Here is a 12,430-nt window from a genome sequence, read left to right on the forward strand (position 1 = left end):
CTGGACCTCTGTGTTGAATTACTAAGGTCTCTCTTCTACCTGGACCTCTGTGTTGAATCACTAAGGTCTCTCTTCTCCCTGGTCCTCTGTGTTGAATCACTAAGCTCTCTCTTCTCCCTGGACCTCTGTGTTGAATCACTAAGGTCTCTCTTCTCCCTGGTCCAGACTGGTCTATGTTTTGAATCACTAATTTCTTGACCCTACCCAGGTTTTGTCTGGACGAGCAGGGCCACAAGGCCTTGGACCGGGACCAGGGCTTCATCCGGCTGCAGTCTCGTCTGATTCGCTACGAGACCCAGACCACCTGCTCCAAGGAACCTTGTCCCGTCCCCTTCGCCTTAAGCCCCGCCCCCTCGCCGGCCGTGCTGTCTGAACCAGGAAGTGTCCCGGATGGAGAGGCCCTCCTCAACTCTGACCTGCCCAGGATCAAGAGACGATCCTGGGATACAGACGCCACCCACCCCTATAAGAGGTTAGTGAGGTTTGTATGGTCCTCTGGAGCTCAGTTGGTAGAGCATGGCTCTTGCAACGCCAGGATAAGGGGTTTAATTCCCGGAGCCACCTATACATAAAACAAATGTTTGCACGGTAAGTCGCTTTGGATAAAAGTGTCTGTTAAATGGCATATTAGAGGCATCATGTTCTATATAGGCGAAGGGTCCGTACGTACAGCCGGTGGTTTGGAGCAGGTGCTAGAGGTCAAAGGTTACGTACATATATCCTGTGGTTTGGAGCAGGTGCTGGAGGTCAAAGGTTACGTACATACATCCTGTGGTTGAGAGCAGGTGCTAGAGGTCAAAGACTATATTCAACAGAAGGTGTTTTTGTAACAATAAACTTGGTAGGGGAATAGATTACAATGTGATCGTCTTCTACTGCTAGGTTGTATTGGCCACCCACTATCTCTACTCGTTACATTCCATCTTGGGACGTTTGCAAGTCTCTGTATATTTGTTCATCAAATCCCAGATTTTACACACAGATATTTCACAGGATAAATAAATGAGAAGTATTCGCTTTGCTTTTCCACTCACGACCAAATATGGTGATGAGAGGAAGCCCAGTGGGGAATGATGGAGAGAGAATATGGTGATGAGAGGAAGCCCAGTGGGGAATGATGGAGAGAGAATATGGTGATGAGAGGAAGCCCAGTGGGGAATGATGGAGAGAGAATATGGTGATGAGAGGAAGCCCAGTGGGGAATGATGGAGAGAGAATATGGTGATGAGAGGAAGCCCAGTGGGGAATGATGGAGAGAGAATATGGTGATGAGAGGAAGCCCAGTGGGGAATGATGGAGAGAGAATATGGTGATGAGAGGAAGCCCAGTGGGGAATGATGGAGAGAGAATATGGTGATGAGAGGAAGCCCAGTGGGGAATGATGGAGAGAGAATATGGTGATGAGAGGAAGCCCAGTGGGGAATGATGGAGAGAGAATATGGTGATGAGAGGAAGCCCAGTGGGGAATGATGGAGAGAGAATATGGTGATGAGAGGAAGCCCAGTGGGGAATGATGGAGAGAGAATATGGTGATGAGAGGAAGCCCAGTGGGGAATGATGGAGAGAGAATATGGTGATGAGAGGAAGCCCAGTGGGGAATGATGGAGAAACATGTGATCTCAATAGGTTTTCTGAAGCCCAAAATGATGGAGAGAGAATATGGTGATGAGATGAAGCCCAGAGGGAATGATGGAGTTGAGAATATGGTGATGAGAAAAATTGCAGAGGGGAATGATGGAAAGAGAATATGGTGATGAGACTTCACAAAGACCCAGAGGGGAAATGATGGAGAGAGAATATGGTGATGAGAGGAAGCCCAGTGGGGAATGAGGAGGGAGAATCTGTTCTCTTTGATGAGAAACAGCAGGGAATGATTCTCTGAGAATATTTGATCAGAAGGAAGGTTTCTGGGGAATGATGGAGAGAAATATGGTGATGAGAGGAAGTTCTCTTTGGGGAATGATGCAGGGAATCTGTTCCCTTTGATCAGAAACAGTGGGGAATTTCTCTGTTCTATTTGATCAGAAAGCCCAGGGTTTCTCTGGAATGATTGATCAGAAACAACAGGATTTCTCTGTTCTCTTTGATCAGAAACAGAGAATAGTTTCTCTGAATGATGGAGAAAATATGGTTTCTCTGTTCTCTTTGATCAGAAACAGCAGGGGAATGATGGAGAGAGAATCTGGTGATGAAACAGCAGGATTTCTCTGTTCTCTTTGATGGACAGGAATCTGTTCTCTTTGATGAGAGGAAGCTCAGAGGGGAATGATGGAGAAAATATGGTGATGAGAGGAAGCCCAGAGGGGAATGATGGAGAGAGAATATGTGATGAGAGGAAGCCCAGTAGGGAATGATGGAGAGCTGAAATGGTGATGCCTAAGGGGAAGATGGAGTTAAATATGGTGATGAGGTTTTGCCCAGTAGGGAATGATGGAGAGAGAATATGGTTTTGATGAGAGGAACCCAAGGGAAATGGGATGGAACAGTAGTTAACGCCCAAGGGGAAATGGGTTTCAGCCCAGAGGGGAATGATGGAGAGAATAACAGTAGTTAAGCCCAGAGCTGGGGTTTTGATGGACAGTAGTTAATATATGGTGATGAAATGGGGAACCTAACAGTAGTTAACGGGAATGAAATGGACAGAGTTAAATATGGTGATGAGGGAAGCCCAGTAGGGAATGATGGAGAGAGAATATGGTGATGAGAGGAAGCCCAGTAGGGAATGATGGAGAGAGAATATGGTGATGAGTAGGAAGCCCAAGGGGAAATGATGGAGAGAGTTAAATATGGTGATGGGAAGCCCAGTAGGGAATGATGGAGAGAGAATATGGTGATGAGAGGAAGCAGAGGGGAATGATGGAGGGAATATTTGAGGAACAGTGGGGAATGATGGAGAGAGAAATGGTGATGAGAGGAAGCCTAACAGTAGGGAATGATGGAGAGAAATATGGTTGAGAGGAACCTAACAGTAGTTAAAGATGCTGAAATGGGTTTGGTGATGAGTAGAAGCCCAAGCTGAAATGGGTTTGATGAGAGGAACAGTAGTTAATGATGGAAGAGAAATGGGATTTCAACCTAACAGTAGGGAATGATCAAGCTGAAATGGGATGAAGGAACCCAGTGGGGAATCAAGCTGAGAATATGGTTTTGATGACAGTAGAAGCCCAGTGGGGAATGATGGAGAGAAATATGGTGAGTTGAGAGGAAGCCCAGAAATGGGGAATGATGGTAGTTAAATATGGTGATGAGAGGAAGCCTAACAGTGGGGTTGATCAGAGAAATGGTGTTGAGGAAGCCCAGTGGGGGGAATGATGGAGCTGAAATGGTTTGATGACAGAAGCCCAGCTGGGGAAATGGGAGAATATGGTGTTAAAGCCCAGAAATGGGAGAGAGAATAGTAGAAGAGGAAGCTGAAATGGGTTTTGCCTAACAGTAGTTAACGTCAAGCTGAAATGGGTTTCAGTGGGGAATGATGGAGTAGAGAATATGGTGATGAGAGGAACCCAGTAGTTAAATGATGGAAATGGAGTTTTGGTGATGAGAGTTAACAGAGGGGAATGATGGGAGAGAATACAGTAGTTAACATCAAGCTGAAGTGGGAATGAACAGTAGTTATGGTGATGAAGGAAGCCCAGTGGGGAACATCAAGCTGAAATGGTGTTGAGGAACCTAACAGTAGTTAAATGATCAAGCTGAAATATGGGTTTTACCCAGAGGGAACATCAAGCTGAAATGGTGATGAGAGGAACAGTAGGGAATGATGGAAGCTGAAATGGGTTTTGCCTAACAGAAAGTCAAGCTGAAATGGTGATCTGTTCTAGTAGTTAACATCAAGCTGAAATGGGTGATGAGTAGAAAGCTGAAATGGGTTTCTGTTCTCTTTGAGTTAACGTCAAGAAATGGGTTTTGCCTAACAGTAGAAATGGTGCTGAAATGGGTTTCAACCTAACAGTGGGGAATGATCAAAGAGAAATATGGTTTTACCTAACAGTAGTTAAGTCAAGCTGAAATGGAGAGGAATTTTGATGATCAGAAACAGCTGAAATGGGTTTTGCCTGGTAGTTAATATGGTGATGAGAGGAAGCTGAAAGGGTTTCAACCTAATAGTAGTTAACATCAAGCTGAAATGGGTTTTGCCTCTGTTAACATCAAGCTGAAATTGGTTTCAATCAGTAGTTAAACAAGCTGAAATGGGTTTCAACCAAAATAGTAGTTAACATCAAGCTGAAATTTTTGCCTAACAGTAGTTAACTCAAACTGAAAAATGGGATCAGACCTAACAGTAGTTAACGTCAAGATGAAATGGGTTTCAACCTAACAGTAGACTCAAGCTGAAATGGGTTTCAACCAGAAACAGTAGTTCACTGTTCTCATCTGAAAATGGGTTTCCTAACAGTAATTAACATCAAGCTGAAATGGGTTTCAACCTGATCAGAAACAGCAGGGTTCTCTGTTCAAGCTGAAATTCTCTTTGCCTATCAGTAAACGTCAAGCTGAAAGGGTTTTTGCCTAACAGTAGAAACAGCTGAAAGGGTTTCAACCTCTGTTCGATCAGAAACTGAAGTGGGTTTCAACTGTTCTCAGTAGAAATCAAGCTGAAAGGGTTTCTAACAGTAGTTCTCTTTGATGGGAAACTAACAGTAGTTAACATCTGTGGGTTTTGATCAGAAACAGCAAGCTGAAATTTTTGTTCTAACAGTAGTTATCAGAAACAGCAGGGTTTTCTCTGTTCTCTTTGAAATGGGAAACAACAGTAGTTTCAAGCTGTGGGTTTTGATCAGAAATCAAGCTGGAAGGGTTTCAACCTCTTTGTAGTTAACATCAAGCTGAAATGGGTTTTGCCTAACAGTAGTTAACGTCAGGATTGAAATGGGTTTCTTTGATCAGAAACAGTAGTTAACATCTGCTTTGAAATGGGTTTTGCCTAATAGTAGTTAACATCAAGCTGAAATGGGTTTCAACCTAACAGTAGTTAACATCAAGCTGAAATGGGTTTTGCCTAACAGTAGTTAACGTCAAGCTGAAATGGGTTTCAACCTAACAGTAGTTAACATCAAGCTGAAATGGGTTTCAACCTAACAGTAGTTAACATCAAGCTGAAATGGGTTTTGCCTAACAGTAGTTAACATCAAGCTGAAATGGGTTTTGCCTAACAGTAGTTAACATCAAGCTGAAATGGGTTTCAACCTAACAGTAGTTAACATCAAGCTGAAATGGGTTTCAACCTAACAGTAGTTAACATCAAGCTGAAATGGGTTTCAACCTAACAGTAGTTAACATCAAGCTGAAATGGGTTTCAACCTAACAGTAGTTAACATCAAGCTGAAATGGGTTTCAACCTAACAGTAGTTAACATCAAGCTGAAATGGGTTTTGCCTAACAGTAGTTAACATCAAGCTGAAATGGGTTTTGCCTAACAGTAGTTAACATCAAGCTGAAATGGGTTTCAACCTAACAGTAGTTAACATCAAGCTGAAATGGGTTTTGCCTAACAGTAGTTAACATCAAGCTGAAATGGGTTTCAACCTAACAGTAGTTAACATCAAGCTGAAATGGGTTTCAACCTAACAGTAGTTAACATCAAGCTGAAATGGGTTTTGCCTAACAGTAGTTAACATCAAGCTGAAATGGGTTTCAACCTAACAGTAGTTAACATCAAGCTGAAATGGGTTTCAACCTAACAGTAGTTAACATCAAGCTGAAATGGGTTTCAACCTAACAGTAGTTAACATCAAGCTGAAATGGGTTTCAACCTAACAGTAGTTAACATCAAGCTGAAATGGGTTTTGCCTAACAGTAGTTAACATCAAGCTGAAATGGGTTTCAACCTAACAGTAGTTAACATCAAGCTGAAATGGGTTTCAACCTAACAGTAGTTAACATCAAGCTGAAATGGGTTTCAACCTAACAGTAGTTAACATCAAGCTGAAATGGGTTTTGCCTAACAGTAGTTAACATCAAGCTGAAATGGGTTTCAACCTAACAGTAGTTAACATCAAGCTGAAATGGGTTTCAACCTAACAGTAGTTAACATCAAGCTGAAATGGGTTTCAACCTAACAGTAGTTAACATCAAGCTGAAATGGGTTTCAACCTAACAGTAGTTAACATCAAGCTGAAATAGGTTTCAACCTAACAGTAGTTAACATCAAGCTGAAATGGGTTTCAACCTAACAGTAGTTAACATCAAGCTGAAATGGGTTTTGCCTAACAGTAGTTAACGTCAAGCTGAAATGGGTTTCAACCTAACAGTAGTTAACATCAAGCTGAAATGGGTTTTGCCTAACAGTAGTTAACATCAAGCTGAAATGGGTTTCAACCTAACAGTAGTTAACATCAAGCTGAAATAGGTTTCAACCTAACAGTAGTTAACATCAAGCTGAAATGGGTTTTGCCTAACAGTAGTTAACATCAAGCTGAAATAGGTTTCAACCTAACAGTAGTTAACATCAAGCTGAAATGGGTTTTGCCTAACAGTAGTTAACATCAAGCTGAAATGGGTTTCAACCTAACAGTAGTTAACATCAAGCTGAAATGGGTTTCACCTAACAGTAGTTAACATCAAGCTGAAATGGGTTTTGCCTAACAGTAGTTAACATCAAGCTGAAATGGGTTTCAACCTAACAGTAGTTAACATCAAGCTGAAATGGGTTTCAACCTAACAGTAGTTAACATCAAGCTGAAATGGGTTTTGCCTAACAGTAGTTAACGTCAAGCTGAAATGGGTTTCAACCTAACAGTAGTTAACATCAAGCTGAAATGGGTTTTGCCTAACAGTAGTTAACGTCAAGCTGAAATGGGTTTTGCCTAACAGTAGTTAACATCAAGCTGAAATGGGTTTTGCCTAACAGTAGTTAACATCAAGCTGAAATGGGTTTCAACCTAACAGTAGTTAACATCAAGCTGAAATGGGTTTCAACCTAACAGTAGTTAACATCAAGCTGAAATGGGTTTCAACCTAACAGTAGTTAACATCAAGCTGAAATGGGTTTTGCCTAACAGTAGTTAACGTCAAGCTGAAATGGGTTTCAACCTAACAGTAGTTAACATCAAGCTGAAATGGGTTTCAACCTAACAGTAGTTAACATCAAGCTGAAATGGGTTTTGCCTAACAGTAGTTAACATCAAGCTGAAATGGGTTTCAACCTAATAGTAGTTAACATCAAGCTGAAATGGGTTTCAACCTAACAGTAGTTAACGTCAAGCTGAAATGGGTTTCAACCTAACAGTAGTTAACGTCAAGATGAAATGGGTTTCAACCTAACAGTAGTTAACGTCAAGCTGAAATGGGTTTTACCTAACAGTAGTTAACGTCAAGCTGAAATGGGTTTCAACCTAACAGTAGTTAACGTCAAACTGAAATGGGTTTTACCTAACAGTAGTTAACGTCAAGCTGAAATGGGTTTTGCCTAACAGTAGTTAACGTCAAGCTGAAATGGGTTTTGCCTAACAGTAGTTAACGTCAAGCTGAAATGGGTTTCGCCTAAAAGTGTTGGTGACACATCTGATAGTTGTAGAAAAGAAAATGCTGTTTCCGGGTTCTGAGGTATTCAGATGTTTGAAGTTTTTCCACTTGAAAACTTCTCTCTCTCTCACTCTCTCTCTCTCACACACACACACACACACACACACGCACGCACGCACGCACGCACGCACACACACACACACACACACACACACACACAGATAGTTCCCCTCTGCAGTTACTGTACTTTACAGACTGTCAATAGTTTATCGTGACTCTCTGCAGCACATTCCATTGCTGACTCTTATTGCATATACACACAGGAGTAATCCCAAATGGCACCCTGTTCCTATATAGTGCACTACTTTTGACCAGGGCCTACAGGGTAGAAGTACTGCGCTAAATAGGAAATAGGGTGCTATTTACTTTGCGGAAGCCATATAGTCTGCGGTCAGCATATTGTCTTTCAAAGTGGAACTGAATGTTAATTATTCACACGTTGATACCCTTTATATGTCGTTTTATGTGAGATATACATCTGCTGAGGAGGGTTTTATTCCTCAGGTGATATAAATGGTGATGTGACCAGTAGATAGATATAAATGATGGTTTTATTCCTCAGTGATATAAATGATGGTTTTATTCCTCAGGTGATGTGGTGATATAAATGATGGTTTTATTCCTCAGGTGATATAAATGATGGTTTTATTCCTCAGGTGATATAAATGATGGTTTTATTCTCAGGTGATATAAATGATGGTTTTATTCCTCAGGTGATATAAATGATGGTTTTATTCCTCAGGTGATATAAATGATGGTTTTATTCCTCAGGTGATATAAATGATGGTTTTATTCCTCAGGTGATATAAATGATGGTTTTATTCCTCAGGTGATATAAATGATGGTTTTATTCCTCAGATATAAATGATGTTTTATTCCTCAGGTGATATAGATATAAATGATGGTTTTAATGATATAAATGATGGTTTTATTCCTCAGGTGACCAGTAGATATAAATGATGGTTTTATTCCTCAGGTGATATAAATGATGGTTTTATTCCTCAGGTGATGTGACCAGTAGATATACATGATAGTTTTAGAACTAATAAAACACAGTGAATATCCACAGTGAATATAAAGTGATGTAACCTAGTAGGCTTAATGATGTAATATGATGTACGCAGATGATTGTCTTCAGGAGACCTCTTGGCTACTATATAATTGCATAGAGATGAAATATGTTATGGAATTGAACCTTAATTGATTATGGCGACCGCTGAGGTCATTAGTAGAGTAGATTCAACAGATTTCTGGCAGAGATAGTGACACCACTTTGTCAAAAAAGTATTCTGTGTGTGCGCGCATGTCTGTGTGTGTTCAACTGTCTGTGTGTCTGTGTTGTTCAGGCTGGCCAAGTCGGAGAGTAGTGAGTCCCTGGGCTCTGTGTGCAGTGGCAGCAGTGGAACTGATACCCACCCAGCTGTGAGAGGCTTGAGACTGCAGAAAACCAGGTCTCAGTCCTCCTCCTCCTCTGTCTCAGCCCTAAGAATGGGCCCCCGGGGGCCAGAGAAGCACCACCCTGACCCCCAAAACAGCCACAGAGCCCCCCAGGCCCAGGGACAGGCAGAGGACAAGGCCAGCAAGGAGTCTCGCTCCCAGAAACACGCCCGGGTAAGAGGTTATTGGATCTGTTGGGGAAATATTTCTGTGTTGTACAGCATGTAGATATTCACATAGAGGATCGATCTCTATAGACAGACGCACAACATCTAGATACATAGTCTTCCATTAGGTTATGCTGTACTATATTGACATAGTGTAGCCCTCCACTAGTTAACTAGGACATGATGACTCTGCTGCAGATGTCTAACGACAGCAGTACATTCCTTTCTGTTAAGATCTGTGAGGGGCCTCCTGAGTGGTGCAGCGGTACATTCCTGTCTGTCCTACCATTATCCACAATGTTAAGATCTGTGAGGGGCCTCCTGAGTGGTGCAGCAGTACATTCCTGTCTGTCCTACCATTATCCACAATGTTAAGATCTGTGTGGTGCAGCAGTACATTCCTGTCTGTCCTACCATTATCCACAATGTTAAGATCTGTGAGGGGCCTCCTGAGTGGTGCAGCAGTACATTCCTGTCTGTCCTGCCATTATCCACAATGTTAAGATCTGTGTGGTGCAGCAGTACATTCCTGTCTGTCCTGCCATTATCCACAATGTTAAGATCTGTGAGGGGCCTCCTGAGTGGTGCAGCGGTACATTCCTGTCTGTCCTACCATTATCCACAATGTTAAGATCTGTGTGGTGCAGCAGTACATTCCTGTCTGTCCTACCATTATCCACAATGTTAAGATCTGTGAGGGGCCTCCTGAGTGGTGCAGCAGTACATTCCTGTCTGTCCTACCATTATCCACAATGTTAAGATCTGTGTGGTGCAATGGTACATTCCTGTCTGTCCTACCATTATCCACAATGTTAAGATCTGTGTGGTGCAGCAGTACATTCCTGTCTGTCCTACCATTATCCACAATGTTAAGATCTGTGTGGTGCAGCAGTACATTCCTGTCTGTCCTACCATTATCCACAATGTTAAGATCTGTGTGGTGCAGCGGTACATTCCTGTCTGTCCTGCCATTATCCACAATGTTAAGATCTGTGTGGTGCAGCAGTACATTCCTGTCTGTCCTGCCATTATCCACAATGTTAAGATCTGTGTGGTGCAGCAGTACATTCCTGTCTGTCCTACCATTATCCACAATGTTAAGATCTGTGTGGTGCAGCGGTACATTCCTGTCTGTCCTGCCATTATCCACAATGTTAAGATCTGTGTGGTGCAGCAGTACATTCCTGTCTGTCCTGCCATTATCCACAATGTTAAGATCTGGTGTGGTGCAGCGAGTACATTCCTGTCTGTCCTCGCCTCCCTGTTAAGATCTGTGTGGTGCAGCAGTACATTCCTGTCTGTCCTACCATTATCCACAATGTTAAGATCTGTGAGGGGCCAAAAAAGTGGTGCAGTGGTACATTCCTGTCTGTCTGCCATTATCCACAAGTTAAGATCTGTGTGGTGCAGCACTACATTCCTGTCTGTCCTGCCATTATCCACAATGTTAAGAACAAGGGGCCTCCTGAGTGGTGCAGCAGGTACATTCCTGTCTGTCCTGCCATTATCCACAATGTTAAGATCTGTGTGGTAGCAGAGAAATACATGTTTCCTGAAATCTGTCCTGCCATTATCCACAATGTTAAGATCTGTGTGGTTTAGAGAAATACATTCCTGTCGTCCTACCATTATCCACAATGTTAAGATCTGTGTGGTGCAGTGGTACATTCCTGTCTTCCTCCATTAGCCCACATGTTAAGATCTGTTGGTGCTCATTCCTGTCTGTCCTGCCATTATCCCAAGTTAAGATCAGTGTTCCCAGACACTACATTCCTGTATTTATTGAACCTTTTATTAAACTGGGGTCAGAACAGCATGCAGATTCTGTCTGTCCTTCCAGATCCACAATGTTAAGATCTGTGTGGTGCAGCGGTACATTCCTGTCTGTCCTGCCATTATCCACAATGCAGTCAAAGACTGTTTGGTCTCCACATTCTGTCTGTTCCCTCCTTTTTATCCCATTGTTGAGATTTGACAGGGGCCTCCTGTGAGCGCAGCGGAAAAGGCAACTGCAGTCCCAATTGGCCCAGCGTTGCAAAATTGGCCAAGACAGAATGACCGGGTTAGGGACTTTTGGCCGATTGTCTTGATATCCTTGTCCCATCTCGCTCTAGCTGTTCAACTTGTTAAATAAGATAGATAAACTGGCTGCCTGAGCTGGCATCCGGTGCCAGTTACATGTTTCCTCCGACACATTGGTGCAACTGGCTTCCAGAGGTTAAGATTGGCATTGTGTCAAGAATCAGTGTGACTTAGAGATGGGTCGTGTACATCATCACCCGGAGGACGCAGGCTCTCGGCCATCATCCCTCCAGAGTCCTAGGAGAGATGCAGCTGACTGTTAGATCAACACTGTAACTACCAATTGGAGAGAAAATGGGGGAAAAGTACAAAAAATAAATACATTTTCAAAATATCCTTGAGATAAGTTTCAGTTTCAAGGAACAAGACGTTGAGCTGTTCTGATTACTACGCAAACCCAAGCTTATCAACCACAACAAGAACAACGTGGCCCTGTGGAGAAATATACAGGTTTATGTAGAGAAATACAGGTTTATTTAGAGAAATACATGTTTATTTAGAGAAATACATGTTTACTTAGAGAAATACAGGTTTATGTAGAGAAATACAGGTTTATGTAGAGAAATACAGGTTTATGTAGAGAAATACAGGTTTATTTCACCCCAGAGAAATAACTACTTTACATCATCATTTTGACTTAGAGAAATGGACATGTTACATCAGACCCCAGAGACTATGAGAGATAATATTTTGTTTATGTAGAGAAATACATCCCAGAAGTAGAGAAAGATACAGATGTTTACATTTAGAGAAATATTTATTGAACCTTTTATTAAACTGGACTGTTACATCATCACCCCAGAACAGAGATGCAGACTGTTGCAGGACTGTTACATCTCACCCCAGTTTTGCTTCAAGGTGGGGAAGTATAGAAGATAATGGGTCACATCACAGAACCAAGAGATAAGCGAGCCCCTGACCAGTCAATAGAGCTGACTGTTAAATCACCCCAAGACTTGAGATAAGAGTTACATCTCACCCCAGAGACTATAGAGAGATAAGATGACTTTAGCCCATCCCCAGAGACTATAGAGATAAACTGTTACATCAGTGATTCCCATGGAGATAAGATTTTACATCATCACCCCACAATGACTACTAGAGATTTGATTTATTCAGCCCCAGATTAAACTGGGCATCAGTCAGAGACAGCATGCAGAGATGCTGTCTGGTTTTCATCATCACCCCAGAGACTATAGAAGATAAGATGACTGTTACAT

At 42.2% G+C, this 12,430-nt stretch overlaps 1 protein-coding gene across 1 annotated transcript in view; it reads left to right on the top strand.

Moving 5' to 3' along the window:
- Positions 1-10,310, top strand: part of LOC118381457 (mdm2-binding protein) — a 32,419-nt gene extending 22,109 nt beyond the window's left edge. Inside the window, exons 8-9 of the mRNA XM_052512550.1 lie at positions 209-472; positions 8,871-10,310. Of these exons, the coding sequence (XP_052368510.1) occupies positions 209-472; positions 8,871-9,189 (583 nt within the window). The 3' untranslated portion in view covers positions 9,190-10,310. The remainder of the gene's footprint in view (positions 1-208; positions 473-8,870) is intronic.
- Positions 10,311-12,430: the final 2,120 nt, after the last annotated feature.

The sequence above is a fragment of the Oncorhynchus keta genome, unplaced genomic scaffold, assembly GCF_023373465.1.
Source record: "Oncorhynchus keta strain PuntledgeMale-10-30-2019 unplaced genomic scaffold, Oket_V2 Un_contig_862_pilon_pilon, whole genome shotgun sequence".
Classification (NCBI taxonomy): Eukaryota; Metazoa; Chordata; class Actinopteri; order Salmoniformes; family Salmonidae; genus Oncorhynchus; species Oncorhynchus keta.